General features: G+C 40.8%; 2 protein-coding genes and 1 non-coding gene across 10 annotated transcripts in view; 2 read left to right on the top strand and 1 right to left on the bottom strand.

The window, feature by feature from the left end:
- The window catches only part of trnas-cga (transfer RNA serine (anticodon CGA)), a 73-nt gene extending 39 nt beyond the window's left edge, over window positions 1-34 (bottom strand). The window contains exon 1 of the tRNA in view: window positions 1-34. This exon is cut by the window's left edge and continues 39 nt beyond it. This is a non-coding gene — a tRNA (tRNA-Ser).
- Window positions 35-228: 194 nt separating this feature from the next.
- On the top strand, window positions 229-3190 carry hs6st2 (heparan sulfate 6-O-sulfotransferase 2). Of its 2 annotated transcripts, none has more exons than XM_032528435.1 (2): window positions 229-1153; window positions 1740-3190. In XM_032528435.1, exons 1-2 carry the CDS (start codon window positions 576-578, stop codon window positions 2563-2565), a joined length of 1404 nt encoding a protein of 467 aa, XP_032384326.1. In that variant the 5' UTR covers window positions 229-575; the 3' UTR covers window positions 2566-3190. The 2 variants fall into 2 exon arrangements, with proteins under 2 accessions (XP_032384326.1, XP_032384325.1); XM_032528434.1 differs by having other exon boundaries at window positions 230-1153; window positions 1737-3190.
- A 1040-nt stretch (window positions 3191-4230) lies between these two features.
- Window positions 4231-24358, top strand: part of mbnl3 (muscleblind-like splicing regulator 3) — a 22807-nt gene continuing 2679 nt past the window's right edge. Inside the window, exons 1-7 of one of the 7 annotated variants that reach the window (XM_032528444.1) lie at window positions 4231-4533; window positions 11144-12115; window positions 18110-18274; window positions 18957-19160; window positions 19255-19494; window positions 21624-21777; window positions 23313-23348. In XM_032528444.1, the coding sequence (XP_032384335.1) occupies window positions 11942-12115; window positions 18110-18274; window positions 18957-19160; window positions 19255-19494; window positions 21624-21777; window positions 23313-23348 (973 nt within the window). In that variant the 5' untranslated portion in view covers window positions 4231-4533; window positions 11144-11941. Of the gene's footprint in view, window positions 4534-10649; window positions 10776-10796; window positions 11063-11143; window positions 12116-18109; window positions 18275-18956; window positions 19161-19254; window positions 19495-21623; window positions 21778-23312; window positions 23349-24358 lie in introns of those variants that run through there. The other 6 variants (XM_032528440.1, XM_032528438.1, XM_032528443.1 and 3 more) reach the window with 6 other exon arrangements.

Here is a 24358-nt window from a genome sequence, read left to right as displayed (position 1 = left end):
CAGTCTAACGCTCTCCCAACTGAGCTATTTCGGCAGTGGAGCTGAAGACGAGTTAATGTCAAATTTAGAGATGGCCAAAACACTTTTGAATACTCTTTAGGTCTACCGCTAACAAACCCATTATGTTAAAGCGTGAAAACGCTTCCACCTGCTGACCGCGCTGTTGACTTTGTGTTCTCTGTGGCTCTGGATTCGCGTGCCACACGGTGACGTAATTTTGACGCCCACATTGAGCGCAGAGGCTGCTGGGAAGAAAGGTCAAGAATCGATGGTCGTGGAAGACATGGGTCTACTGCTGCGAGAAACGATTACCACTTGGTAAAACTAACTACGGGTACTGTAAAACTACTTAACTATTTCAAATGAGGCATGTACCTACTGCTGCCTACAATACAGCAAACGTTACAATAATGAGCCATGCTCCTGGTTTTTTAGACTCAGTCGGGCTAGCTGCCGTTAGCAACTGCATTGTTTTCGCTTCATTAGGCGGCCATAAAAGACTACTTCCCGAGGTTCCCCAGCCAAGGCGGGGGTCCGGACTGCCTTAGTGATGTGTTTTTGTCCGTCCCGTGAAGATGGATGAAAAGTCCAGCAGTAACAGCCACCACCGGGTCCTCATCGTCCTGCTCATGGTGTTGCTCTTTGGCGTCATTATGATCCAGTATGTGTGCCCGAGCAAGTCTGAGTGCCAGATGCTACACCAGCTGGGATCCTGGTTTGGGGGCAACAGGGCAACTGGTTCCCGGAGCAGTGGTAATGAAATCCAAGACGGACTCCAAAAGGACCCTTACATTGCAGAAGACGGCGCTCTGATCCGCTTCGTCCCTCGCTTCAATTTCACCATAGCAGATTTAAATCGTGGTGTAGACTTCAACATCAAAGGAGATGATGTTATTGTTTTTCTGCACATTCAGAAAACGGGTGGCACGACGTTTGGTCGACACCTGGTGCGGAATATTCAGCTGGAGAGGCCCTGCGAGTGTCACGCAGGTCAGAAGAAATGTACCTGTTACCGACCAGGTAAAAAAGAAACCTGGCTGTTTTCCCGTTTCTCCACCGGCTGGAGCTGCGGACTTCATGCGGACTGGACTGAGCTGACCAGCTGCGTCCCGTCACGCATGGACTCACAAGAGGCTCCCGAGAACCTGCCCAGGTTGGTGTAGGAGGGTACTTGGGATAGTAATTATTAATGAGTAATAATAAGTAAAAAAAAATAAAAACGTTATGTGTACTGTTGCGTCGAAACGGCTGTGGCAGCTGTTAATTAAATACATATTTAATTGAACCCTTTTGCCTGACCCATTTGATGCTATTACAGCTGTTTATTTGTTTAATTGATGTAGCTAATTCATCTTCATATTGAGGGTGACCGTGACGCTTGAAGATTTAACATAGTGAGCAGGTGGTCACAATCTGCTTCTAAAAAGATTTGCTTTTTCACAAAGTATGCAAAAACCTCTTAATAAAAAGACGTTATTTAGTGGCTAAACTTTGTTTAACAAATAATTGCACGGACTTCTTGCCAAACTAATCCAACCACTCTATTCTCCAAGCGTAACGATGGGTACAACAAATACTTACTTGAATATTTGAATAGAAAAATTAAGAGATGAATTAATAATGACTAAAAAACATTATTTGAAGCACTAATTCAAATAGACATATTAATCGCAGTAACATTTTGAGGCGATTTGAGTTGGCTTATTACAGACCTAATGTCTTCTTTTTCTCCTCAGTAGGAACTATTATTATATAACCATCCTAAGAGACCCAGTATCACGCTACCTGAGCGAGTGGCGTCACGTGCAACGTGGAGCAACATGGAGGTCCTCCAAACACGTGTGTGATGGACGTTCACCAACGCTGTTTGAGCTGCCAAGCTGTTACTCGGGAGACGACTGGTCAGGTTGCTCCCTGCAGGAGTTCATGGACTGCCCCTACAACCTGGCCAACAACCGGCAAACCCGCATGCTGGCTGATCTCAGCCTCGTGGGTTGCTACAACGTCTCCACAATGAGTGAGGACGAGCGCTGGGCAGTGCTTCTGGAGAGTGCCAAACGTAACCTACGCGGCATGGCGTTCTTCGGACTGACCGAGTACCAGCGTAAGACCCAGTATCTGTTTGAACGCACCTTCAACCTGGAGTTCATTGCACCCTTCACACAGCTCAATGGCACACGAGCCTCCAGCGTTGACGTCCCTTCTGATACACAATACAGAATCCTCCAGCTAAACCGATGGGATGTAGAGCTGTATGAGTATGCCCGTGACCTTTTCCTGCAGCGTTTCCAGGTGGCGAGGCAGCAGGAGCGCAGGCAGGCCAGGGCGAGGCGGCAGCAGGAGAGGAGGCGTCTCCGTGGTAGGCTCACGACAAAGCAAGGGAGGCAGCTGAAGCCCACAGAAACACCCCGTCAGCCTGTGAGCCTCTCTGTAGTAACTGAGGAGCAGCTGAGGGGAAAGGCTGGTGGAGACACTGTCGAGTCAGAAGTGCTTCTCCCAGACTGGTGGGATCTGGATGAAAACGGCACCATGGAAGATTACACGGACAATGTGGAGCAGTGGTAGTGACGGGAACAGGCAGTAGGGTTTCTTTGTACTAGGTGTGCCACATTCTGCCTTGTGAATGAATCAAAGTTATTTTTAGAATATGCCTTCCACTACATTTTCTTTTTTTTCTCACCATGAACAAATGACACACATTTATTTATTGATACTGATTGTATTTCTTTGCCACAACTGACATTCATGATGGAGACATTTCCCTGAGAGAAAGAAAGGCTGATCTAGGTACTGTACCTGCAATCATCATTTACCTTTCAATGATCACACAAGCCTTCTAGACTGTTCTCCTGGCGTTTAAACACAGCTGAACTCCTGTTAATGTAGCTTGGAATGAGGGGATGTTATTGTTTTCTTTGTTAAAAAGAACAATGTAATACTTGCTTACAAATCGTGAATCTGTAATACTGTCTGTGATTTACAATCTATATGTTTGTCAAATTGTTGTCTTGTCTGAAATGCCTACATTTTAAAATGTACCTGTGTTTTTAAGTGTCTTTTCAATAACAGAAAAGGAGAATGGAATTTCCATAGATACCTCATTGTGTAGCATTAACTGCGAAAGTTGTAAGATTACTGAATGCGTTCCAAGTCTAATTTTTTTTTTTTACATAAAATGTTTTTACATTCATTGAACTATTGTCCTGACTTCTATTCTTGACATATTAAGACATCTTTCTTTGTCTGATGTGCTTTTGTCTGACCGTGTGCACAAAAGACTGCAAGCTTTTAACGTTTCACTTGCAAGCCTCCGGAACACCAGCAGGGAGCGCTGATATAATTTTAATTAAATCAAAACTTCCTGGGTGGAGATCATGGCTGTATTGAGAGAAGTGAACACAGCGTGGGAGAGATGCTGGGTTGCATCGCAGCTTATTCTTAAATTTGGTTGGATGGAATTTAAACCATTTAAAGTCTGATCATCCGAGGCTTTAATGGAGGTATCAGCTGCTCCTAAATTTTGAAGAATTATAGAGCCGTCTACTGGAAATGCTCAAGACTTCATAGGTTATAAGATTGTTAAAAAGAGAGATGACTTTTTATCAGTCACGTGCATTTGGCAGAGATCGGTTGGGGGATGAGAACAGCGTTTATGCTTTTAATTGTCTACCGAAATATCCTAAACTACATTCAAGGGCAGATTTAAATTCGGATTAGATATTGGACAACCTGAATCTTGTCTTCACTTTTTGTCGCTGTCAAATTTAAAAACTAATGCCAAAATACATTTATACAAGTTATTTTCTCTGGCCGTCGACAGGGAAGCAAGCTGCTCTGCTAACGTAACTTCCTTTCCTGCTTGGGACCATATTTGGGATCAACTGGATCGTTCTACTTGGCCTATATCGCCTGTTTTCAATGTACAAAAAAAATATTCTAACGTGAACCAGTGTGATATTGGACCTGAAACACTGCTGTTAGCATTCATCCATCATCTTTTTAAATGTAATCCTATACGTATGGTCCGTGTCTACACGTGTGTATGGCAGCCTACCTTGATTACCTGGCGTGCTTTTGTCGTGACATTGATTTCCCCTCAATGCTAATCACGTTATAATACACGAAATTATACACACACACTCTCTCTCTCTCTCTCTCTCTCTCTCTCGTCCTCTCTCTCTTCAACTCCTCCCTCACCATTTTGCCCTCCCTCTGATTTTTTTCAAATGTGTTATTTGGCTGTGTTCAGGCAGTGTTGCAGCCGAGCAAATGTAGTTGCAGCAAACATAGCAGCCTTCTTTCTTTTCTCTCACTCCGCGGCGGTCTAACAAGTTTTTTTTTTTTTACTTGCTTCGACTTTCTCATTCCTAGCTAGCGATAACGCTTTTATTTCTTACTCCGCTTTCACTTCTACGCAATACATATTGTATATAAGACTAAGAACGAGTCGCTGTGGATAAAAACCATCAAATAAACATTTTAACCGACGTTAATTTAGGAGAAGACATCTGAATCCGACGTGACTGTAAACAGGTAAGAGGCTGAGCACGTCTGGCGCAGTTTGCAGCAATATTAACGCTACCTAGTCTTGTATTTAATCCATGTTGCAGTCGTTTAAAAAGCCTCTCCCACTCTGTTGCGTGGAAGTGCAAAACTGCCTTTGTTAATGTTAATTACGAGCGTAATGGCGTGGTTACACATTGGCACAGCAGTAATAACATTTACAAGTGGCATGTTTTGGGTAGCTTGGCAGATAGCTGACGGCAATGCTTTGTGTACATACAAAGAATGCCTTGAGTGCGCTATCTGAAAGGGGTTTGGTTAACTGCAATATGCAGAGTTTTGTCTCAGTGCCACGGTTTAAAGTGCAAGTTGTTGTTTTGTTGCCATGCCAGAGAGTGAAGTGCAAACAATGTGAAATTACTTTCTGAGTCTATCTGTTCATTATAATGTTAGACAGCAGTGAAGAGCACCTGCACTTTCCTTCCTGGATATCTATCTGTACGTCTGCAGCCAGCCAGCCTCCATGCATGCAGTGCAGAGAGGTCTTGTCCTTGTTTACCCTTAGGGGTCAGACACCATGGTGTACTGTGTTTCCACTACTTGCCTACAGTACACATACTGTACACACCTTCAGTAGATGTCTTGCCATGATCTTTGCTCATTTACCAGTACAGCCAGTCAAGACATGTTCATGCTCCCTCCGGGCTGTGGACTCTGCACCTGTCTAGCTAGTTTTTCTTTACTTAATATAAACACTGCTAAACTGGCAAACACACATGGGCATGCAGCCATGTTTCCCACATAACCTGTAACCTGTTTTCGTTTCCCCCTTGACACAGACGCAATATTAACTGCCTGGGAAGCTCCATCTTTTATGTTGCAAATAAAACCATTAAACAACCAATAACAAATCCAAAATGTTAAAATGGCGATATGTTATTGGTTCAGCTATAGTATCTGCACTGTTTTTCCACATAGTTACTTTTCATGATCTCACCACAGGGATGTGAAAACCCCAGCTCACAGCCAGTAAAGTTAAAATGAAAGCTCCAGGGCCTACACTATCCAGTCTCTTTTCTGAATTAAAAGTGCAACTGGCAAGTCAAACCTCAAGTATTTCACGCTTTGTGCAGGCTATATTGTCCTGTATGATGGGATAGGCTTGTTGAATGTTTGTTTGAATGTGAACTGTGGTGCTTTAATGAGCTAAAAGGATTACTCATACTTAACCTAATTACTTGGCTCCCTCTCTCCAGGCTGCTAGCTTTCATTCTCATTATGATTCACGGATCTTCCACCTTGTGCTTTTTAATCAATCACATTTGTCATCGACGTTATCCTGTTCTGTACTCATCCTTGTTGCTGCTCTCAAAAGAGTTGACCGTAAACTATAACGTTCATAGTTGGAGAACAGATATGAGCCAACGTGTTTTTCCAATGCATACATGCTTAAATCACTCACAGTGTTTCCCCAGTTGGTGAAACACTAAACTCCATAGTTTTGTGTCCTCTCTGTTCTTTCTGTCAACCTGCTGTCAAGCCTAAATCAGCCTGTAATCATATTAACATACAATCTGGCTAAAACCCCATTAAAAATGTTTACAAAATGCCCTTAATCTAGAGCAAGTCACAATAATAATTCACAAGTGCAATAATGTGAAATCTTTAGACTCCCTTTACTTGGTCATCTGAATCTTCATCATCTTTTTAGCACTTGCACTTTACTTAGCACTCACACCTAAATTGAAACTTGAACTTCTTTCTCCTCTTCCGTTTTAACTGCTATTTCAATTTATGATACTTTTAGTGTTTGTATTTCAACTTTTTTTTAGTTATCTCGCTTTTTTTCCAGCAGCGTGCAAACATGAATTTTCTTCTAAAAAACACACTTAAAATATTTCCCCCTGGCTACAACCTGATTGCGCAAAAGAAAAAGGGAAAAATCTAAAAGGGGAAATAAAAGTGTTTTTGTATTTTATTTATTTGTTAATGTGTCACTCACTTTAAATTTCACTTAATGCATGCTCAACACAGTTGTATTGATATAAGGCAATTTATTAGTGTGAGCAGATAAGGTGCAGGGCTCCATGTCAAGGTGGCAGGCACGCAGCCTGCACACCAGCCATAATGCAGACGTCAGAGTGAAGGTTACACTGCTGGTAGCCCTTTGGTGCACTGTGTTTGATGATGGACGCAGTGCGCTGGAGTCAACACCCCCATCTGTCCTTCTTATACTTCCCCCCCATCCTGTTCCACCTACATGTTGACCCCCACCTACTGACTGCTGGACCCCCTCTTCCTACTGCAGACACCTGGAGGACCAGCAGCAGCACAATCACTGTTATAACTGGGGCGCTCTATATTTATTCATCATGCCGCATCCTTGTAAATGACTGCTTATGCTGCATTGTAAAGGTCGGACAAGTTCACTAGGCCAAGATTATTTCTGTACAAATTGTACAGTCTTTTATTACAGTTTTCCCATAACAGTAATTAAATGTATTACATTATAAGTGTATGTGTTTATTAGCGTTGAAACTATCAGTCTATTTATAGATTCGGCAATCTACAGAAAATGTATCTGCAACTATTTTGATTGCTGTGTCAGATTTCCTGGTCTTACATTATATCATGTTAAATACATTACATATATTTAAACATGTCACTATTGATCAAGAGAATAAATTGCAGCTTAGTCGATACTGAAAAACGACATTAGTCGCACCCATATCATATATATTAAAAGGTTAAATGAAACGTTTTTATTTATTTACATGTACTGTTGAGGAAGTAAAGCCTATTTATATGCTTTCCTGAATATATTATGTTTTTACTTTAGTGCTTTAACCCATTTGTCAGTGTTGTAGGAACAGCACAGAGATAGTTGTGCTGTGTTGGCTGGACCCGCACAATAATGCAGCCTCAAGCATGTAGCATCAAGCCTTCCTTTAACAGAGCTCTTGATCAGTGTTTAGCTATAAGAGAACTTCCTACTGGTATGCTTGCGCTTCATCTGCTTCATAATTATTTGCTCGTTGGCTGTGGATGTTGTGCTTGTGTATTTTTTGCCTCCTCATGTTTTATCTCTGCGGTAGTAGGTACAGTACAGTTGTGCAATGTTGCAGCTGGGCAGTCGCTGTTCCATTCCAAACTGAACGATCTGTAATTCTAAAGAGTGCTATCTCTGAAAAAGGACTGCTGATTTGGATGAACATCAAATAAATGCAAGTAGACCTTTTTTTCACCTAATTTTGGGTTTATTACACGTTTGTGTTATCTTTAAAGACACAGTCATCTGTATGAATTAGGGTTAGATTATGTTTTTATTTAGATGGCATGATGTTGGATTTAATCTGGTGGTTATACCAGTCTGCTGTTGTTAGTAAACTATTCATTGACTAATGTGAAGATTAGTGGAATGGTACTACTTTACACAGGGGATTCAATAAAAGCTGTTGGTGAGGTGACTGCTCATTACCAGGGGTGGGAATCACAGGGTACCTTACGATAAACAGCACATGGCTCAGATTAATAGCGGGATACAGCAATTCTGCGATAATCAATATATTGCTGACAATCCTATAATGATACGTCACAATATTGGAAAACAAAAAGAATACAAAATTCCTGTGAAAAGGTTAGGTGCAGTTTTTTTCTCTTTATTCTCTCCAAGTCAACAACACAGCACAATTATGCTGCATACATTTTTCAGTCTGTAAATTAAAAATTACAGAACTATAGACCAGCCATGGGTCCAGACTTTTAAAACCTCTTCCTCTTCTGCTAGTTACCTCATGTTAAAGTTTACGTCATTCATGTGTTTAGTGCCACCTTGAGGAGCCATGAAGTAGCAACGCTGGGAGCAGGGAAATCTATTTAGAGCACCTTATTTTTATTAATTAAAATATCGATATATGGCGCCAGCGAGTTGATTCTCGTATCCCACGAAGAAGGACAATGATGTATTGCCACATTCCCCATGCTAGTGGTGTGGCTTTATGAATGGTGGATGAATTCCCATAAAATGTTTTACAAACATTCATGGTCCCCAGAGGATGAGTCCCAATGACTTTCACTGAGTTTTCACTTGTCCTTTTAAACATCTGCTAGATGGATTGACACAAAGTTTTGTACATTCATGGTTACCAGATGTTGAATCATAGGGACATTGGTGGTTTCCTAACTTTTCCTTTAGTGCCAACTTGAAGATGATATGTTTGCTTTTTAGTGAAATACCTCGAACCTAATGTGTCCCCCATCATGATTTTAATAATGTTGGTGATCTACCAGAGTTTTCCTCTGGACTTATCAGTATTTTATAAACAAATGCCTGCAACATTAATGATACTCCCATCAGCCTCAGCTGTACTTTGTGTTTAGGGATAATATCTTAGCATGCTAAATCTCTAAACTAATATGCTGAACATGGTTCACATTAAACCTGCTAATCATCATCATATTAGCATGCGAATATTTAGCCTGAAGCACTTAAGCTGCATAATGTCCCTACAGCGCAGCTGGCATGGCTGCATTAGTTTTGGTAGTTTTGTTTATGTGATGGTCGAGGCTACAACCACTTATTCATTAAAAAACTATCTAATTAAACATACTTACTATTTAGTTTGAATGTCAGATCTATTAGCTTACTAATAGCTTTAATGAGTCGTTCTGTCTGTTCACGAACATGTTACAATCACAACCCCCAAGTGGGCTTTTTTACATTTTACCGACGTACAAATTATGCCATGGCATGATTTAACTGTCTCCGTTGTCTTCCAGTACCAGTAGAAGCCAAAGGTAAAGGTAACAAGGGGAGGCTTGGTTAAACTGTTAATGAAATTTTCCTGAGGGGGAAACTCCTGGAAAGCAGAGTCACAGCAGTATATTTCAGCAAGTGAAAGGTCATTACTGTGTATATTTAAAAGCACAGGGCTCCGTATAAGCTAGAGTGGCACTGGAGGAGAGCCAGCATTGCTATGTAGCTTTCCAAGAATGGTCGTAATGGCAACTGTGCGCCATTTGGTGTCTGGTGTGGCGAGGCGAGGAAGTGAGGAGCATTTTGATGATGCGGGTTGCATATTTCTGAGCTGCGTTGTCAGGGTGTGTGTACGCAAGGGCGCTTGACACTGATGTGGACCTGAATGCAGGACAGGCAAAGCTGCAGGAGGAGTGCTTGTTTTATCCCCCTGGGAAAAGTTTCTATTGATCTGTAGGTAGGCTGGGAGGAGGAGGAAGCACAGGCAAGCATAATGGTTGAGCAAGCAAAGCAGTTGCTGTACCTGCTCATTTCTCTTTCCTGCCTCTTTTTTTTGGGCTTGGATGTGTCTTTGTTCTTATGTTTGAAGGTGGTGGGTGTATCAATTCAGCTCCCACCTCCCCCTTATCCCTCCTTCTCCCACTCCACTGCGGTGTTCTTCTGGGCTGTCTATCTGCGCACACACACACACACACACCCCATCAGTTCCTCCGTCTGTGTCTGCCGCCATCAGACGCACGGACTGATAATATCTGCTCCAATCCCCCTCTCCTCCTGTTTTTTGGTCTCCTCCTCTACTGCATCTCACCTATTGTGTATTGACTTTGTGCATTCATGTACTACTATGTTTCATTCATGACAGCCTTTCTTTCTCTTCATTTTTTACCAATTTTTTACCATGCAGTTGGGACTTGGCTCTCTCTTGTAAAAGCACAGCGTAGTTTCTTCTCTGAGTGTATGTTTATTGAGCCACCACACTGATTGTTATCTATATTCAGTTAATGTCCGGACACAACATTCTGCTCCCTGCACAGCATGCATCATCCCTGCTTGCATCACACTGCAGTATAGTCCACTTCCAGTTTCAGTAAGGCATGACCTACTCCACATCTGTGAGAAGCTGTTTGGAGTTGTTGTACAGTTTGAATATTAGCATGTGGCTCAGCCATGACTGTGAAAAAATCCTGCGAGGAACAAGGACGGGCTCTGTTGAAGGAGGAGCTGCTGTGGAAACTGTCCTGTCATTGGTCGGTGATTTTCTCTGTGTGCCTGCAAAAGTCTGTCCGATTGGCTGGAGGCTTGCATTGAGCACAGCAGCTGCAGTTGTGAATAACTAACCCCCCCCCCCCCCCCCCCCCCCCCCCCCCCTTTCTGCCCTGTCTATACTATTTTTTTTACTTCTTCTCTTCACATTAATAACTGTCTAGGAATCATCAGGGTTGACCACACACATGCCAGCCAGTGCGACTTCAAGGACACGGCTGTTCACAGTATATTGCACCATGATTCATATCAAGTTAGTCAATTACTTTTTGCTTCGTGGAGCTCAGGGGAGTTAAAGTGACGTCTCTGTCCTGTCTGCAATCTCCCTCTATCCCCTCTCTCTCCCTCTCTCTCTCTCTCTCTCTTGTATCACTTAATCAAGACATAGCTTGCCCTTTCCTGTTCAATGCTGCCTCCCTCCCTTCCGTATGCTCTCTTCCCCTATTTGTTTGTCCTCGCTTTTTTCCCTTTGGCTCTTTCCTGTCCACCGTCCTGCCTCGTGGTCCTCATCACCCTCCGTTTAAACAAGCTTCACACAAGGTTGTAGCTTCGACATTTTTATCTTCAACAGGCTGCTTTTTTTGTCAGTGCTTTGAATTAAACTTCTGTTCTGTTTTATAGTCCACAGCAAGACAACAAGCAAGGGCATGCAGAAGAGAGGTCAGTGAGGAGGATGACAACAACAGAAGAATAGACAACGGCGAAGGAGGGATGAGAAAGAGACCGAAATAAGAGGAAGTGGAACTCCAAAGTGCCTACTGCAAGGAGTTGTCTGCTGCTGTTTACTACTGGATGAGAGCAGGACGGGGCTCAGTGTGTGCTTGGCCTTGAATGGAGGCTATATTTTATCCTGACAGCCACAGAGTCATCCATCCCACGTTGCTAAGCTGCAGTCCCCACATACCCTGAGCTGAGCCGCCACCTCGTCTCATCACCGCAAGGACACCATCCCTATAAAGATTCTGCTTTTCTTTTTGTTGTACAGAAATCTTCTTTCTGAGGCCGTTTAAACATAACTGCAGTGATTGCCACAGCCCCGGCCATGTTGACGTGAATGTAACGGTGACTTACTGTGGGCGTCGATTCAGGTGAAGGCACAGACGCTGTGTCACATGCCAGAGTGAATCCCTATGTGTAGTTGCTGTTTTTTGTTTTTTTTCCCCCTTTGAAACAGAGCTGGCCTCTGCCCACAGTCAACCCCTCTATCTCAAACTTCACCTGCCACTTTTCCCAAGAAGAACAAATAAACATCCACTAAAATACACCAACCGAAAGGACACGCTGCCTTTTTGCGCTGAAGAAATATTTTTGCTTCTGTTTCTGTTTTTTGGGGGATTTCTTTTTCTTGCATCACTATTAGTCACCCTTGCTCTCATCGGTTGTCCGTCCATCGCTGCTCAGTGTTTTACAGCAACTTTGATGGCTGTCAGCATGACCATGGGACGGGACACCAAATGGCTGACCCTGGAAGTGTGTCGTGAGTTTCAGAGAGGCACCTGCTCAAGGTCTGATGCCGAGTGCAAGTTTGCTCACCCCTCCCGAAGCTGCCATGTGGAGAATGGCCGAGTCATCGCCTGCTTTGACTCACTCAAGGTAACAATGCCACAGACATCACACATCTTGTTTGTTTTAACACATGCATTGTGACCAGTGTCAAGTTAGTTAATTTTGGCTCGGCATAGTATTCACACACAAATACACACAAACCAGGGTTTCCTGTTGGGTTTTGCAGCAGAGGTGGTCTTTGTTTCAGGTGAGGTGGCCCACCTATAAATATATGTAATGGAGTGTGACTATATTTTAGGGTGTCATCTACATATTAACTGAATTGTTTCAGGGTGTGGGTGGCTCACCAGCTCAGCTAAACAATTTCCTGGATACCTAACAGACTATGTCACTTGGTCAGTTGATCCACCCTTTTTAGACTTTTTTTTGGTCAGAATTTCTTTAATTTCATATATATGTATATATATGTATATCCTTGTGATTCTATGTTTTTTGATATTGTGAATTCCAACAAACAAGTTTGTTATCTATTATAACAATTAAAAAAGTATTTTGCAAAATGATCTATAAGAAAATTGAGAGTACCAACTCAATATTACATTTTTGGCCTGTCATCATCATGGAGTCTAATGTGATGAAAAAGGGTGGGTGATACAACCAGATATATTAAAGGGATAGTTACCACAGTATAAGTGGTACTAAAAAGTCTCTGATGGTGGACAAATTTCATCTCATAGTGTATGTAAGGGTTAACAATCGTTTGTACATTCTGTGATTGTAATGTATGTAATTTCCTCTGTGGAATAGCTAACGTTATTTTCAGAAGTCCTTTCTTTCCTCGTATTTTTGGCCTATGTAGACACCCAGACTCACAAACATGTTTTACAAATTAAAGGTACATAGTTCTCACTGTGCAGCTATCTATTCTCTTCTGATTTTGTTTTTTATTAGTTACACAAAAGTCAGAGCAAGGTCTTCTGGTTATCAAGATATTTAATGTTTCCATTTTGCCTAGGCGTGATGGAAATTTTCTCATGAAGCCACTTTGCCAACAGTCTGTCTGTCCATCAGGGATGTGGGTTTGTCGATCATGCTGCTCCAACATCACTTTAGCTGCTCTCCTCACTCTCGTCTCCACCACAGAACCACAACACTCGCTCCACTCATACACAGCGGAAAAACTAACAGTCTGAAAAGGGATGATGCTTTAATGTATTTTAAAAGAGCTCCAACAATCAAGGGCCAATTATGCTAAAATCGAGAACAGGCTGTTGCTGCGTCGGTGTGTGTGTTTTGCTCGACCAGCTTTCATGCAGAGAAAAAGTGAGAGCCAGACAAGGGGCTTTCTGTCTGAGTGTAGCTACCGTCTCCTCGTTTATTGAGTTAGAATTTATTATTCAGCCATTTTTCTGTGTTAGGTCCTCCAGAGCAGGAGAGAGACGGAGAGGGAGAGGGAGAGAAACAGAGAGGGGGGCCTAGCAACAGCACAGGAGTGCGTACCGATTGGATAGTTTGATCTTCCTGAGTGGCACGGCTGTTTTTAGCACTGAGCCACAGCCTGGCTCTCAACTGGTTGCATTGATGGGAGAAAGAGGCAAACTGCTTTGTACCAAAGGCAGTGAACAAGTATTAAAGGCCACTTTCAATGTTTGAAGCCCTGGGGTCATGTTGTTAGTGAGAGAAAGAACTGAAGTTGGTGACAGTTGAAGGTCAAAGTGTCTTTCTTTATCAGGAGCTGCAGAAGGGCTTTAGTGCCAACACAGTATGTCAACAACCTCCTCTTTACAGCAGGATTTCTATCCCCATTGTTGTTCAGGATTGTTCTCAGCTGACAGACGTTCTTTTTGGGCAAATGACTGAAATAAACATAGAAGCACCTCGCTCAAGCCGCTCTACATCATCACTCCTTCCTCCTGCTCTCCGCCCACCCCTCCCTTCTTTGTTAATTTTATGGATTTATCTGCTAATGGCCTCCCTCCTCACCATCCCGCCCATATCTGGCATATCTGTCCGAGCCGACTGCTGTCAGTCCCTGTTGCTCCTCCATTAGCTTTGTCTGGTGGGTCTAAACCTGCTGCAGGGGGAGGGTGGCAGGGAGCTCACTAGGTCTCTTTATGTTGTTAACTGGAGTGCTCAATCAATTCATTCTAAATGATTAGTGTGGACATCACATCTGCACAATGTACAGCATATATAACAGCAGTGTGACATTGGATGACATCATGGTAGGGCTGCAACTAACAGTTATTTTCATTTATGATTAATCCGCAGAATACTGTAGATGAATCATTAAATTTTTTGGTAAATAACATGACAGTATATAGATAAAAATGCTAAAGACTTCTTATTTCTAAGCAATTCGAAACCCAAAGAATACTTAGTTTACTAACATATAAGATAAGTAAAAACAGGAAGTAAAAATCTTCACATTTGAGAGGCTGCAACCAGCATATTTTTGGCATTTTTCCACAAACAAGACTTAGAGTTTGTGAGGCTCTGTGAAATGTCAGGGGACCACCAAAGTATGATTCATCAGCTGAGTAACATAGATGTCCAAACCAAAATTTGGTGGCAATCCATTTATTAATTGTTAAGATAACAACAACTCCAACAGTTTACTAAAAACCCAAAATGTCAGCCTCATGGTGGCACTAGATGAAAACTGTATCAGACATATGTTGAAAATATTTCTGTGTTGTTGTTTTCATTTGTTGGACCGACCAACAGACCGACGCTGCCATCCCAAGAGTCAAACAATCATCAATTATCAAAATTGTTGCCAACTAAATTTCCGATCAACTAATCGATTAGTCAACTGTTTCAACATCATCATTGTCACATATAAGAATGAACAAAAACTTAAGCATCATTATCCACTTACTGAAGGTCAAGATTGCCCTGTATCAATTTGGCAACTGTTTAGATATGTTTGTTCATCCTTTCATTTAATCATCATTTCATCTCTTTCGTCTCTCTGAATGCATCAACAGCACACTACTGTACTGAACTAACAGGGACTTTCTCTGTGTTGCGTAGTGTGTTGGTATGGGAGCCAAAAGGAGATTCCTGACTCATTACTCACCTCGACCCCATGTTTCATTGGCCTCGTTCTCTACCCTAGATTTTCTAACGTTTATAAAGGTTATGAATCTCTAGCAATGCTTTTGCTCCGTTTGTTTTTTGAAGCACACAAAGTATTTAGTTAGGCTCATTTAAAGCTTTGCTTTTCCTATGAGTTTGAGCAGGCTTGCTGGGCTCATGGGATTCCACATTTCAGACTTATCCCTAAACACACAGCGCGCTGATGCAAAGCTTGCGTCTCCTGTCCAGGCGATAGCGTTTGTGTAAGCCTTGCCCTTGTGTACTATCCTGACCATTTCTCAGGCTGCTACATGTTTTGCTTGTATGCTTTTTGTCCTTTGGGCGAGATCCTGTGAATCCCTCCTGGAATATAAATATGGGAGATACTGCGGTTGTCCTATAAAGCTGTCCTGCTGCTGAAACCCTTTTTTTATGTGTCCTCATCTCAGCGCGACATCATCCATCACCGTCAAAGTCTCTGCACCATGACGTCAGTCTGTCTTTAGAGTTCTTTATTCTCTGTCGCCAGTTGTGCGGCAATCTCACCATCACCTGATAAGAGCTGGTTTGTGCGGGTGTGGTTTGACGACAGAGCGTGTGGCTGACGCTCAGTGGAGGTAGTTTAGCAGGTGAACAGCTCATCTGCAGGGCCGTACAGCTGCTGCCGGCCCAGGGGTTTAATGGAGACTGCAGTGTTCTAAGGGCTGGGCAAAATGGAGAAAATCTAACATCACAATATTTTTTACTAAATACCACAATGTAGATACCGCAGCAATATTGTAACGTTGACTATTGGTGCTTTCACAAAACATTGTGAAATATACGCAATGAGACTTTTGATAAATAATCATCAGTATTGTGGAAATAATGACTAAGTGGGTAAAGGCTAATAATAGAACAGTTACAACAGCCTTTAAAACCAGGAAAATACAACACTTATGCCATATTACGATATTACAATATCCAAAGTCTAAGACAATATCTAGTCTAATCACGATATTGATATGATATCAATATATTGCCCAGTTCTAAGTGTTCCTGCAGAACCATCTTCACCTTCCCCAGGAAGGACACTGCTTTAATGACGTTCTGTGACAGAATTAATTGTTTTTGAACAATTGGCTCAATATCTGATTTAGGGTTGGACATGAAGCCAAAAATGACAAGTGGCACAGCTCAGCGACCATGCTGCATTTGTTAATGAATAGTTCTCTGTGTTTATTAGATGAGCATGTTCATTTTTTTTTATAATAATGGTCTCTATTGGGAATTAAATAGTGTTCCAATACAGAAAAGTACTTCATAAACTTCATCTTTACTTGAGTTTAAACTTCATGTTAGCCAACCTGTTCTGACCTAAAGGTGAGCAGTAATAAAGATCATGAAGAAACCAATAATTAGAGATTATCTTTCCAACATTACCTTATAAAGCTGGTATGTATGTGTACAGTATATTTAAAGTCCAGTGGTGGAAGTACATTTACTTAAATACTGTACTTCAGTACAGATTTGGAACTTTATGTGTTTTACTCCAGTATATACATAAGTTTGACATTTCTAGCATTTCTTTACTTGATTAATACTTTACATTTAAAACATGATGAGCTTATAAGATACGTTACATTGTCATACTATATCTTTAGCTAAAACAGTAAAATGCTGCTGACATCTAATCTAATTATAATATTTAATTTAATTGTGTTAACATTCACAGGGGCCATTTTTCTGCATTGAGTATTTTTTTATTTTTAAGCACATTTAGCTGATAATACTACATACTTTTGTTTTAAGTTTGAAAGCAGGACTTTTACTAGTGTATCCTTAAATTGTGTTGTTGCTACTTTTACTTGACTTTAAGGATCTGAATACTTCCACCACCACTGACAGTATTATGCAAGTTTTAGTTTGAATGCAAGTAAACGAAACGTTGTTGTTAGGGGTGCACGATTCAGATAATGTCACGATTCGATTTGATAATAATTTCTAAGCTCAAGATTCAATTCAAAATTGATTTTTCATTCAAAAACGATTCTCAATTAAAAAAAACAATTCACAGTATGTAAATGTAGTTACTTTTCCCATGTGATAGTATACATGGCATTAGAAGAAAAAAAAATCTGAATCAATTTTTGGAATTCTATGAATCTGTTTTGAATCTGTAGAGCTTGAATCGCGATTTTTTTTGCAAACCCCTAATTATTATTACAAAGGAAATAAGCTATTTTCCATTTAATCCCATTTTAGCTCTTGTCTGAACCTAACAAGCGCATCTGCTGCAGTCAGTCACATATACTTGTATTGTTTTTCTCTTCCTGTGAAGTTACCTGTTTATCAACTGACTGACGACTACCAGGTAGAGATACAGAATCCGGTGAGAAGGACAGTGAGAGTCGAGCATGTGTTTTCACTCTCCAGCTTTAACTATTTTCAGCAAGGTTCATCTTGTGTCTTCTGTGAAAAAATCTAAAGCTGTCTCAGATATCTGGCTCAAAGACTCCACCTGTCGTTTCACACTGTTTTAAAGGTTAACAGTATAAAATGATAAGTACAGTTTGACTGCACCTTAATGATCCAAATTATTTGCTTGTGGAAACAACTTTAAATGACGGCAATTCAATTTCTACATTTCTGTTTTTCTAATATTGTTTCCTCCGATTACATCATTTTAATGATGAACACTCTTAGAAAGTGGTTGCCCATTTGTCATGAATTATCCAGTATGCAGTCTTCTGGGACTTCATTAGTGCTTTATTTTACTAGAATATGCTGTACATACTTTGTAGTTCTGCTCTGTAAACACGCTTGACTCTTGATATTTAGTTTGACAAATTTACCTTTATCATATTGATGAGTGCTTTGCTAAACTTAGATCAGTTGCTGCATAATGTGAGCTTTCTATGTCAAGGCACACCCTGATTGATTTAGTGTCACATTATTCTCAGTGTCACCCCGTCGGTCTGCTCACACGCTCATCTGTCCTCCCGCCTCCCTCCTCCTCAGGGGCGCTGCTCCCGTGAGAACTGTAAATACCTGCACCCGCCGCCACACCTGAAAACCCAGCTGGAGATTAACGGGAGGAACAACCTGATCCAGCAGAAGGCCGCAGCATCCATGTTGGCTCAACAGATGCAGTTCATGCTGCCCGGAGCACAGTTGCAGCCCATAGTGAGCAGCCCGCACTAAAACAACGACTTTTCAAATAATGCAGTGTGTTCTAAAATGTAATTTATTTATCAAAATACTAACAGCACTCAGTGGACATGGAGTGATGTTTTTCCAGCAACAGAGTGGCAGTTATTTTCTAATAATAGAATAATATTTAACTCTCTGCTAGTCCTGGCAATTTATAACATTTCTTCTAACTTCTGTCCTCCAATAAATAACATAGGGAATATAAATAGCATTCTTCTGCCTATTGCTTGTATATTACTTATTATATATAGCATATACAGGCATGTTTTTAAATTAATTAAAAGATGATTAATAATGTAATGCCATGTTACACATCAGTTTTTGTTTATTTTACTTTTTGTCGTATCTTTGGTTAAAAGTAGATTATAATGCAGAGAAGTTTTATTTAGCAACAGTGAAGGTAGCTTGGTCTTATTCCACGTTTTATAAAGATGTTTAAAACTTGACATGCAAAATCTTTTATATATTATTCATGTGCAGGATTAGTTAATGTTTAAAGTAGTATCAACTGCATTGGTTCATGCATGGTTCTCATTGCTGTAGAAAACCCACAGCATTGGTAATGTTGCTACCAAATCCTTTACAAAAGTCAGAGAAAGCTCTGTCATAACATGTTTTTATCTGTCGCGTCTCTGCCTTTCTCTCCCTCCTTAAGACAACATTCCCAATGACACCCTCCCTGGCAACATGTCCCAGTATGGCGTTCAGTCCATATCTGAGCCACATGGGCCCAGGCATGGGCTTAATGTCTGAGCTGCTGCCCAATACTCCCCTGCTGGTCCATGGGAGTCCCACCGGCCTGGCAACTATGGGCAACGGTACCTCTGCACAAAAACATATGCGCACAGACAAGCTGGAGGTATGCGGCCTGCACACAGTTGTTGTGTTCCTATGTTTGACCAAAGTATGGTGAAAGGTAAAATGTTGATCACTGCTCCCGCTGGTCCTCCCAGGTTTGTCGAGAATTCCAGCGAGGTAACTGCACACGGGGCGAGAGCGACTGCCGCTACGCTCACCCTCTAGAGGCCGGCATGGTGGACTGCAGTGAGAACTCAGTCATCGTCTGCATGGACTACATTAAAGGTCGCTGCAGCCGAGACAAGTGCAAGTACTTCCACCCCCCGGCTCACCTGCAGGCCCGGATCAAGGCTGCACAGCACCAAGCCAGTCACAACACAGCGTCCACAGGCTTGGTGAGTCCAAATACTAAGAACTCTTTGTTCTTTTTACAAAAAAAAGAAACAAAATGCTTTTCTATGATATGCTAAACACACATACTGTAGGTGTAAACCAATATTCACCTTTTCAAAAGTTTACCATATCTGCTTAGCTTAGCAGTGAAACAGTAGAATATTTTCTTGTCCCCTAGCAGTGATCAACATTGGATATTGTTTACTGATACAATGAAGGATCAGAGTATCACATTATTCCTCAGCCAGTTTGAAATTTGATAATGTAGTCTGAGGATTATATTTTTTCATGAATGTCTGCTACCATACGCCTGAGCCTGTACTTTCAGCTACAAGGGCTAAAGTTAGCATTGCGAGCAGCTGTAACATAATCAGGTCAATCTTTAGTGCTGATGCAGAAAAACAAGAAAGAGATTGCTAGAAAAAAACTATACTATACTATAATAGTAGAATGAAAGGATTTAGACACATTTTGTATCCAAAATATATTTTCTGTCATTCATTTGGTTTTTGTTGCTGTTATTATTCACTGATTTAAAGGTACATTGTGTAATGTTTTGAGTTGATTCTTAGCAAAAAAACATTTGTTCTTTCACAAATATGTGCTCATTTATGTGTAATTACTTCCACCAACTAATCAAAGAATTCTCCTAAGCGTAGAATCTGCCATTCAGAATACATACCAGCGAGTCGCTCAAATGGTGGCAGCCATGTTGCGCCTCCATCTTTAAAATAAATTAGCCAAAGAGGGACATTCCTCCTCATTTTGCGCTTTTACACTCAGTGGCACCGTGACAAATGCCAGGGGGAGATTACCCGCGACATGACTCGACTTGTAGATTTGAAAGCCTGTTGAAGATGGAGGATCACACCTATTCTCAAGGACATGTAACGGAGTCACCAAGGAAGCAAAAAAGATAATTAAAACATCACCGTGACAGGCAAAGCAACAAGACCAAAGTTAATATTGGAGTGGCTTTTCCAAAGAAAGAGCTTATGAGGAGCAAAGATTTTAAAAGGGATGCCAAAGTTGCCTGCTTTGTTCTCGACAAGTAATTCAGCCTATTTGTGTACATTTTATATTTTATAGTTGCTTGGCTAACTATAGCGTTGTTGTGCATAGTGTTGTGATTTTCCTAGCAGACAACTCACGTCATGCAGCTGTTACACAGACTAAGCTACAGCTAGAACAGCTGCGTGTAAACGATGGAGATACTAAGAGCTAATTCCAGTTTCATTGACATTGTTCAAACTATAATATAGTGATATATTAAAAACACAAAACCTCCGTTGCTTCTTTTCTTTGTCTTTGAAGGGCTTCCACTCGCTCCTCGTCATCTTTGAAGAGTTTCTCTTCAGTTTTTCTTTACCTAATCTCACCGATCCACTGCCGCCGGCTCTGTCTTTTGGTTTTTCTTTACCTTTCCCTCATCCTTTAGCTTTCCCTTGCTAACTGTCGCATCAACTGATCTCTAACTCTGCTCACAGAGAAAAATATGTAGCCTACGCTGTAAACATTGCCTTACACTATTAATCTTGTACAATATACAGAATAACGATAGCACTGATACTTGTCCCGGAAGCCATGTAAATCTTGCCACAGGGCCACCGTAGGAGTTAAAACACGCTTGGAATGGGAGGGCCTAGGGAGTAATATTCAGTTATTTATCAAATACAATTTCACCGCTAGATGGGAGAAATTCTTACAAAATGTAACTTTAATGTTAAATTACTTAAAAACAAATACAATTTTGAAATAAAATATGATATTTATGTGTTTATTAATGTTATACTTCCCTGTTATGAGTAAATGTGTTATGAGTTATGCTTCAACAATGAAGATTCTTGATAGAGTGCAAACCCATATCCAATAGGCATGTTCCAAAAAGTGAAAAAAAGGTAGCACATCTCTCATCTTAGCTATGTTCCACTGCAGTTTGATGTTTCATCCCCAGCCCTGTCAGTGAATGAAATCATAGCATCATCCTATTTTGCTCATGGCCTGACCTCTGGGCTGTCCTACATCACTTCAGATAATCTGAGATACTGCAGTGTCCTCTTGTGGTGGTAAACAGAAACATCCACGTTGACTGGATGTTGATTCTAAAGAGCCCATTCTCTTCTCCTTGCAGGCTCTACCTCCAGGTTCCATGCAGCCGCTACCAAAAAGGTCGATCTTAGAGAAGAGCAACGGAGCCGCTGCCACCGTCTTCAACCCCAGCATGTTCCACTACCAGCAAGCCCTGGCGAACATGCAGCTCCAGCAGACAGCCTTCATCCCCAGTGGTGAGTCTCTACTCAGTCACACACTGAAACACAGCCCATACAGTTACCATACATAAATCATGGAACTTGATTCTGTGCAGACAGTGCAATGGTTTTTATGTGAGGCGACTAGATGATATTGTGGGATACAGGGAGCTACAGGTGTAGTTGCTGTGGCTTCTCAAGAGTGTAACCATTTGCCTTTACTCCATCTATCACTTCTACACTATCTGTTGTGCCAAGCACACATCAAGCCAGAGTGCTCCACTCTGGCTTGATGTGTGCTGAGAATTGTTGAAGCCAAAGCAAAGTTACATTACAGTAATCACTCCATAAAAAACAGACTATAAACACAGGAGAGTCAAGCCACTTTGTGGGACTGTTTGTGCATGGCTTAGTGGGTGCATGCATTGCAGGTTCCCTGAGGTTCTTTGATTTAAATACAAAGTTGCATGTGTATTGGCTGCAATTAGCAGCTGGCAGCGTGAAGAAAGAAAGTGAGAGGAGATAGCCAACACCAGTCCTACCACTCTAAACCATATGTAAGGTCCTCTGACATCATTTTGAGATTGTTTTGGTTTTCACGTGTTTTTGCATTAAACTGGCTGTCTGGTTGTTACTTAACAATCAGCAGAGACTTGATTTAAAGGGTTTAATTTAGATTTGAAGGATGGGTTGGCTGGAAATGTATAATCACTGTTTATTGAATGAAATTATTGCTGAAACAATTAGTCTAGGAATTGATTTGTTGATAGACAGAGGATTCACTGCCAACTATTTCTAAAACCGTTCAATCGTTTAACTTATTTATCAAGCAAAAATATTGAATATTTAATGGTTCAATCCATTTACTGCGTTTGTCTGTTTTTTGTACATATAAATTAACTTGAATATCCAGGTTTGTCAATGTACCATTGTTTAACCTTTCATATTTTAAATAATTAATTTACTGAATCGAATAAAGAGTCATTGGTTAAACCAAAGATTAAACTGAAGATGTCCCAGTGAAAAAAGAAACCTTACAGGGATATTAGTAGTGTTTATGAAAATTGACATATATTTAAAACATAATGAAACAAGTAGCTAGCGGGTGTCTTGTCATGTTAACTGTAAGCAAAAAGTGGTTAGTGAAATGCTTGAAGGCTTTCAGACATGAATTATTGATATGCAGCATGCCTAAATTATACAACACTAAGGTCTACTGCACCCACAACACCCACATGCCTGCTCTGTGCTGAAGATACTTATGCACATTAACAGGTTTTATCTTCATGTATTTCTGCTTTGAAATACCACTTTTACAATATACTAATACTGATTAAAGCCTCAATTTCTTGTGTGTGTGTTTGAGTGTCGCTCTATCTGTGACAGCCTCAATGTCGCTTGTGTTACCTGCACTGACCTGAACCTGTTGACTCTCCTCGACCCGCTGTTGCCGATTACACCTTTTTCTTTACCACAACTCTTTCTCCTTGTTTTCTTTTTGTTCTCCTCCTGTGGTCTTTCTCGTCTGCTCTCATCCATCTCCTGATTTATTTCTATACATAATGTGACAGGCTCTGTTCTATGCATGATGCCCTTAGGTGACATTGGTAGGTCAGCTGTATCATAGCTGGAGATCTGTAACTATCTCGCAGTGGACAGAAAGCCTTATTGAATGATTGATGGATTAATTGAAACGTGACATGAGAATGTGTTAAATTGTATTCAGAATAGACAGAACACGTGGGGAGATAGAGAGATTTGGGATGAAATAGTTGAAATCAAACCGGGGATGTTGCAATGACATGGCAGTGCCTTAAACACTGGGCCATCAGGGCACCCCAAAATAATAGATCATGTTTAAAAAACACAGATTATTGTGTCAGCTACTGAGGACCATAAGGCCCAAACAGACTTTCATTTTGGAGCTTTCAGCCCATTTTTTTCTTCAATGCATCATGTCTATTGTCTGCAATCACATTGATGTCCTGTTTGTTTAACAAGTCATTGTTTTTGTGTAAGCAAGTAAATTCTTTATTATTTCTGTGTGCGAGCATGCCTGGTATGTGTACATTTGTGCATGTGTGTGTAAACTGTATGTGTGCTGTAGGGATTATGAAAACCCCAGAGCCCGGACTCTGTGGTGAGGGGACTAAAAAACACGACAATAAAATATTAGTTTATTATTTTTATTACTAGTAATAGTTTGTATATTTACAATGCAGCTACTTTTTTAAAAACAATTTACTTATTTAACCAAGACCAAAACAACGGATTTTTACTGACAAATATGCAAATGCTTTAACACTATATGTCAGAACAGATAACATCATGTTCTAAACCTAGTAAAGTAATTATTAATATTATTAACTTAGACTAAACTCAAAGTAAACAGCTGTTCATATTGCAAATTGAAACACAAAATATATCCCCTGCATTTTACATGAATGAATGTTAGAAAACACAACACACTAGTGTGAAATTATATTGGTGCTGTCTTTGTAAAAAAAACTTCATCTCTAGACATGTATAAAGTGAAAGTGAGATGTTAAAGCGCCCATATTCTGCTTATTTTCAGGTTCATAATTGTCTTTTGAGGTTGTACCAGAATAGGCTTCCA

The sequence above is a fragment of the Etheostoma spectabile genome, chromosome 10, assembly GCF_008692095.1.
Source record: "Etheostoma spectabile isolate EspeVRDwgs_2016 chromosome 10, UIUC_Espe_1.0, whole genome shotgun sequence".
Classification (NCBI taxonomy): Eukaryota; Metazoa; Chordata; class Actinopteri; order Perciformes; family Percidae; genus Etheostoma; species Etheostoma spectabile.
This window is presented reverse-complemented; position numbering and strand designations above follow the sequence as displayed.

Excerpts from the sequence above, each read along its gene's own strand:
- hs6st2 (XM_032528434.1), top strand. The coding sequence starts at position 576 with ATGGATGAAAAGTCCAGCAGTAACAGCCACCACCGGGTCCTCATCGTC. Across the intron at positions 1,154-1,736 it reads GCTCCCGAGAACCTGCCCAG|TAGGAACTATTATTATATAA; the intron begins GTTGGTGTAGGA and ends TTTTCTCCTCAG.